Source organism: Haemaphysalis longicornis, unplaced genomic scaffold (genome assembly GCF_048455015.1).
Source record: "Haemaphysalis longicornis isolate Haplotype H1 unplaced genomic scaffold, Haemaphysalis longicornis Haplotype H1 scaffold_12, whole genome shotgun sequence".
Taxonomy (NCBI): Eukaryota; Metazoa; Arthropoda; class Arachnida; order Ixodida; family Ixodidae; genus Haemaphysalis; species Haemaphysalis longicornis.
The window spans coordinates 15,820,573-15,827,799 of record NW_027526225.1 but is presented as its reverse complement, the minus strand read 5'-3'; the positions used below and the strand labels follow the sequence as shown (position 1 = coordinate 15,827,799).

Genomic DNA, 7,227 nt, shown 5'->3' with positions numbered 1-7,227 from the left:
TTCGTGCGAAATCGAATGGGAAATGGTCAAAGTCAAAGACGCTGCGATCAAAAGTCCAAACTGCGTGCTGGTCAAATTCGACGCTTAACTAATCAAAGTTTAAATCCAGAAGGCAACCAAGGAAACCCATACGATAGAGCTTTGCGATAAACCATCATCGTCGTTAGACGGAGGTGTGCATGATTTTTCGAGCGTAGGTAGCAGCTTGTAAACCGACCGCAGCATTCAGTTGTGAAGCTGAGTACAGGTTTTGGGCACCCTCTTGTCTTACGTCCTTCAGCCACGCAGGAATTGGTTTTTGAAAAACCATTTACCAACTAGCCAGCAACCATTGCAATTCTTGTAAAGCAATGCTTCTCCACGACAAGCAATAACATTCTACTATCATGCGGTATTTATTCTATCAATGATTCCCGATGACTGTAGTAAGAGCATTTCTGTGAAATTAAACACGTTTCAGCCGTAGGTAATGAAGATACGGAAGCGTCACAATTTCTGTTTTGAGGTAAATCTTCGAAGACACCCTCCAACTTTGTCTTTCGCTTGTGCACGACGTCGGCGCCGTTTCGTCATCAACTACGAAAGGCCAGCGCCGCAGCATTCCTAGATCGGTTGCACACACCGGCTTTGTGGGAGCATTCAGCGGTAATATACTCCTCGATTCGCGAAACTGCATGCAGGCATGAAAAAATTGCATGAAGCAACGAACTCTCACTTCCAGCTTGACTTCCAGCTTGGCGCATTGAGCGTCGTCTGCTATTTGTAAATACTGAGTATGGGCGTATGGCATGCCGAGCCCATGGCATGGAATGCCTTGTAAACATCACATCCACACTCAAGGTTTACCGATCTGAAAAATGCACGCGGGGTTACGTTCGCTTTGCAAGCCGCACCGCTAAACAACGAAAGAAAACCATGCACAATTACGCTGCGCTGACCGCCACCGGCATTCCACTGACGAGCGGTTCGCCACGGGCGGCGCTGTTCGCTGAAACGACGGTGGTGCCATACAACGGCCGCCCGGTCCCTATAGCCTGCGTTGCGTCGGCGCGTTAAACCCTGCAATCAATCAATTATGAAATTAACGTTTGCCGGTAAAGCACAGCTGACCTAACTGTACTGATAGGTCGGAACGGCAAACCGTGCGTCTGTCACGTTCTCTCACATACTTCCGGTGTCGAGTTCGACAGGGAGATTGAGATGTTGAAAGTTGTTTCTCGTTTGGTCTCGTATCTGACGATGCCCTCACCCGTGCTCACCGTTTGAACAATCAGCAACTATGTACTTTTTTGGGGGTAAAACAGATTATGCGATGACCCCCATCGGCAACGAGTTTTTTTAGCACGAAAATGTTTTATTCCCGAACACACGAAGATTTCGCCTACGTCATATCCGTCACGGAAATGACTCCGGTACAACGAAGCAAGCAGCCTGTAAAGGTTGAACCCTTGCACACAGGGTCTTCTTGCGGGGTACGTTATACTTCGGGTTCGTTTTCAGGCTTCCTATTTTAATACGAGAGTGTTTTATGCCGCGATACCCCAAGATTTAATTGACGTCATATCCGTCACGGAAATGACGCCAGTACACCTCTGCCGAAGCCACCCGCCAGCAGGACGTCGATCGCCATGCACACCCAAAAGACAGCCGCCGACCCGCAAATCATGCTCAGCTGCAGATGTCGCTGCACATTCAACTTTCGTGTTTTACTGATTCCTATGACAGAAGAATCAACTAGAGTTTTCTTTTTAACTGGGGAGCAATCGTTACAATGCAACCCCAACGCAGTGTGCAATGTGTTTAATTGTACGCGAGGCATTCATTGGTCAGACAAGTCGCGATGCCGTGTCGAAGCATCATTGGCTAACACCAAGAAAAATGAACGGCACGCAGAAACGGGTTGTCGTTTTCTTAAGTACACAAATATCTTTTTTTTGCTTCACCTTTATTTAATCACTCAACTCGGTGTGTCGATCGATTTCATCGTAACATTCGAAATAAAAGGAGCAAAACACCGAAGAGAACAACAGTACACGTATAGCTCACACCGCGTGTAACAACGAAGACAGACAGGTACGCACAAACATGTACACGCACGCACACAAGAATCATCACGGAAGCGGGCAACAACACCTCCATTTCTGTCGGTAGCGAAAAGGAATCGAACGTTTTTTAAAGAAAAACAGCTTAGATTAACTGTCGTCAACCGTATTCACGGAAAATATTAGTCGCCAGTTGAGACCAAGTGTCAAACGCACTGGCCTCGAACTCTTAGATGCCGGACACGGGCAGAGTGACCGTGCAGAAGGAACCCCTTCAGTCATAGGCCTCCTACTTGTATTAAGTATGTTATACAATGCGACAAGTACCTTTCGCAAGCCAAGTAGATTATTTTTAAACTGGCTCAACAAAAATGGTTCCCGCCCTACAAGCAACTTCTGCACGGTTGCTCTGCCAGTCTTAAGGAAAGAATAGCCGCCGAAAGCGAAAATTTCTTCACTAGTGCTTCGTCAAGAGCTTGGGCGGAATACGAACACAGGACTCGTCATAAGCGGTGTCGCCATAGATGCGATGCAGAAAGTCGTTCGCGAAATGATGAATTGTACATATCGAAGTTGCCTAGACTGAGAGGTAACGATTCATGGCACATTGATGATAACGTCGTTTTCCCGACGTGATTCGATTGTAAGACCAAATATGGAAAGAGAACTTGTTAAAGCCGATGGCAGTGTTCGAGCTGTATTTAGCCTGAGGAGCTTCGGCTACCATTACAACCAACCAGAGAAAACACTTTGGGTTTGTCGATAGGTCGCAGGCACCCCGTTTAAGTATGATTTCTAAACATCTTTTACAAATATTGAGTCGCTGAGCGTACACCTTTGTTTTGAGCAACACGTAGTAAGGGGCCCTAGGTAGACAGTAAGCTCGCTAACAATTCTTTTTGTATTTGAGTTTTCTCACCGCTGAAAGACCAAAACACTTCGTAGAAAAAAACAATCAGAAAAATTGCTTCCGTTATTTTCCAACCCAAAAAGCACATGCGCGGTATCTCGGCGCACTTTTAAAGCAGCCTTGTCCAAACAGCCGCGAATACCCCAGGGCTGAAGTTATTTTTATGATGGGAAGCATACAGTATTGGCGAGCTCCGCTCAGTACAAAAAAAGATTTCTGAAGTTGTATATCCGTTATGTCGCATCATTGATCACCGTTATGTTGGGGGCGCGTCAGACCAAAACAAATGTCTGCGGACCACACCTTTTCTGAGGCGGCGGGGAAAACAGTGTGCGGTTAAAAAAGGTAACGAAACGAGTGCGGAGTACAATGCTACATTTACTCGTGCCTCGCAGGAAGATCGCCAGAGGGGAGAACGCGCAGGACATCAACGTTTCATCGAAACCAAAATGACTCGTCCGACGAAACAGAAGCCCTAGGAAGGTCGCGGCTCGAACCAGGGTGCACTTCCGCGCGTGCGCCAGCGTAACAAAAGTAAAAAAAAGTGCCAAATAATCACGCAACTTATTTTCGAGTCGTTTTCAAACTGAGTACATACACTTGACTAGCGACTTCGAGCGGAGCACCAGGGGGTCACCGTGAGAGTGTGGAGCGTTGAAACTTAATCTCAAATGAATGTCTCAATCTGCGGCGTTTACATTATTCTGCTTAAAACAACCGGAATATTATGGCAACGAAAAATGGAACTGATAGGCCCCAAACGACCACCGCAGTTGAGGGACGCTACCTCCACTTTGCGAAGCTTGTCTCGTGAATGTTCCCTGCGTCTTTTATCCATCTTATGCAAACAGTCAGCCCAGCACAACATGAACCTTTACCAACTGGCTGCCATCTGAGCATTGTTGAACTTCATTGATCGATGCCACCACTCGTCAAACAAAGCTTAACTTTAGGCGAAAATAGCAGCAAGCGGTACTGCTCCAATCTGCGCGGAAACGATGTTCAACCATGTAAAATGAACGCTTTAAACGATTGCAATGGACGACTATCGGTTTTACGCCTTGTAGTTGAAAACTTCTGCCGGTCGCAACAATAATCTCCGAAAACAAAACATGAGTACAACAAATTTTTTGTGGATGCAACAAAAAGACATGAATATAACACCAGAAATGCTGCCTACGCCATGTATTCCAGCTATCGCAGCAAAACAAAATAATATTTTTGTTTGCGCTATAACTTCCATATCGTATTTTCAAAATAAACTTTTGCTGCTTTACGGACGCCACAGAAGGAAATAATCTGAGTTTACCACAAGGTTAAGCCTTCAAATCTAAGTAGCTTAAACATACGCTGACTGAATATTCTTATTCTCATCAAAAATGCTCGCACGACTCTCACGGTTGACGCGTCACAACGGCTGCGCCCCTGAACAATGCCAGTGCATTTTAATGAACTTGGGTACCCTTAAAATGCGAACGACGCGAAGATCAATTTAACAAATCTACTTGCGCACCTCCGCAAAAAATCTCCCTGTTCTCTGAACACTGCTGGTTGCACTGGGAGTAAAACAAAAAACCTCGCCTATTCACGCTCTCTTTCTCTCTTACCGCGACTCGACACATTTGCTCACACACTCAGCACGAGAGATTAAGATTATTATTACAATTACAAAAATGCAAATTTGCTGCACGACACGATTCACAAGAGACCAGACGACGGTGGAAAGCCCTCGCCTTTCCACAGACGAAACAAAGCAAGGTTCGGGGAGTTGAGCCAAAGGCAGTCGATACTAGCCTGCGCTTTTGATATGGTACACTACGCCGGTACAGCATGGACGCCGCTGCCACGTAGACAAGACAAGAAACGCGGCTTCACTTCTGTGAAAAGCCCCCCTTAACCGGGGGAATTTTAAGTAGTTCTTTTTCATTTGAACCAACTTAACTCGGGATTGGATTCATACAAGAGCAGTAAAACAGGCCACGGAAGCTCAGTTTATTTCGGCCTACCCACGCTTCTTGATGTATGTGCGCCCTAATCTTCCCAAAACAGCTGCGACGCGACTAAGCCTAGTTCTGGTACCGCTAGTGTTGAAAACAAATTAGGCCTAGTTCTGGTACTATTAGTGTTGAAAACGAATTAGGCCTAGTTCTGATACCGTTAGCGTTGAAACGAATTAGGCCTAGTTCTGATACCGTTAGTGTTGAAAACAAATTAGGCCTAGTTCTGGTTCTGTCAATGATGAAAGGAATTAGGCCTTGTTCTGATACGGTTATTGTTGAAATCAATTAGGCCTAGTTCTGATACCGTTAGTGTTGAAATGAATTGGGCCTAGTTCTGGTACCGTTAGTGTTGAAAACAAATTAGACCCAGTTCTGGTACTATTAGTGTTGAAAACGAATTAGGCCTAATTCTGGTTCCGTCAATGTTGAAATGAATTAGGCCTAGTTCTGATACCATTAGTGTTGAAACGAATTAGGCCTAGTTCTGATGCCGCCAGCGTTGAAATGAATTAGGCCTAGTTCTCATACTGTTAGTGTTGAAACGAGTGGTGCAGGTGAGAAGAACGCGCGCACCTGGCCTTACCTACGTGGCAGGGCATAAGCTCAGTTTCCACATGCGTTGAGGAATTTGGGAGTGACGCCGCATCGGGGGAACACGATGAAGTGACACGGCTACGAATTCGGACGACGGCAGTGGCACAACAAGAACACCTTCCTGACGTGCTGCAATAGATGTTGGTGTCGTCCTAACGACTCTCGGAAATCACGGGGAACGTCTTACATTTCACAGGCAGGAAGGCTGTCGCCGAAGAGGAAGGAAACGCGCGCGCAAATTTACAAGCGATGTTCAGTTGCAAACAGTCTAGTCACTATAGTTGGCGCCAGTTGGGCAGCAGCGATCTTGATATGGTGTTGAGTTGAGATGGCGTACTCTTGTAGAATGCGCCTATTATGTCCATGGTCACCGCAACAGGTGGGTCCACGATACACCCTACACGCACTAAACAGTTTCTTGGGCGTTTTTTTGTTTATCTTTGTCCCGCATCACGTGACAGTGCCCGCACTCATAAAACAAACAAAAAGAGATGAATGACTCGCGGCGACACTTTGTCTCGGTTTTTTAAATAAATATTCCAGGGCAGAGAGGTGTCCCTTTCTAAGGTCAACAACAACGACTGCGACACCGAGGGTTCGGACGCAATGTCTTCAGCGACACCCACATCACGTTCACTCAACAGAAATGCGCAGCAGCGGTTCACGCTCGTCGACCGTGGTTCCGAAGAGATGGTGACGACGTATCTTAGAAGACAACCGAGGACACGTGCGGCGTTGATTTTCCGCTCAAACACGATCCACTGCTCGCAGGGGAGACAACGGTTGACACGAAGCGCCGACTATTGCAGACGACCGTTACGCGGCGGCGGGCCGTATTCCAGTTAAGCACTTTCAAAAATGTTCCACTCCCTCGCGCACAAACACATCCGAGTCGTGCTGAGAGGTTTCGGGGGACCAGACGCCGCGACTCCTGTCTTCCAGCGCCAGGGTGGCCGACGACTCGGTCCTCTCCTCGTCCATGAGCGAGCTCGAGGACCTCTCGGAGTCCGAGGGGCTCTTGATGCCGGAGTAGGCCACCTGCTGCCTCAGGCACGAGTCCCCGATGAGGTGCCGGGCCCTGGGCGACGAAGTGAGCGCCGCCGTGAGCGAGCCCAGGATGGTCCTGTCCGGGGCCGGTGCGACGACGCTGTTGTTCAGCATGGCTGCCCTTCCCAGGGACCGGTAGCTGCCGCCGCCCTGCTTGGCGCTGTGGCGTCCCGCCTGGTGGGGCTGCGTGCGCCAGCCGTCACCTGACGGGACCTGGTGGTGCTGCGCATGCGCGGACGGCAGGGCCGCGGCGTCTTCGTCGATGGTCTCGTAGACGTGGTCGTTGCGCGCGTAAGGGTCCGGCGGCTTCCAGGACCCGTCGTCGCTGGCGTTGTTGCTTCGCGGGTTGTAGTGGCTGGGGGGCCACTGTGCGGCCGTGTACGGCAGGCAGTCGGGCGGCGGGCCCTGGGAGGCCGGCGGTGGGGGCCAGGCATTGCAGATCCAGCTGCTGAGCGGGTGCTCTTCACAGGGGTAGCTGCTGGTCACTGTGGCTATAGATGGGAGACCTGCTGGCCCGCGGAGCGAACAAGAGGAACGGAATAAGATTAGCCGACATTCTCACTGAACGGGTTACAACTTAATGTGCTATTTTATTAGCGACCTAGTCATCAGTTCCTCTTTTGAGCAGTACGGC

The 7,227-nt window shown here is 48.6% G+C and overlaps 1 protein-coding gene across 8 annotated transcripts in view; it reads right to left on the bottom strand.

Annotated features, from left to right (window-relative positions):
• Positions 1–1,900: 1,900 nt before the first annotated feature.
• LOC144162430 (latrophilin Cirl-like) overlaps positions 1,901–7,227 on the bottom strand; it is a 234,076-nt gene continuing 228,749 nt past the window's right edge. For 4 of the 8 annotated variants that reach the window (XM_077692949.1, XM_077692950.1, XM_077692953.1 and 1 more), the window contains one exon: positions 1,901–7,102. In XM_077692949.1, the coding sequence (XP_077549075.1) occupies positions 6,399–7,102 (704 nt within the window). In that variant the 3' untranslated portion in view covers positions 1,901–6,398. The remainder of the gene's footprint in view (positions 7,103–7,227) is intronic. The other 4 variants (XM_077692954.1, XM_077692957.1, XM_077692955.1 and 1 more) reach the window with 3 other exon arrangements.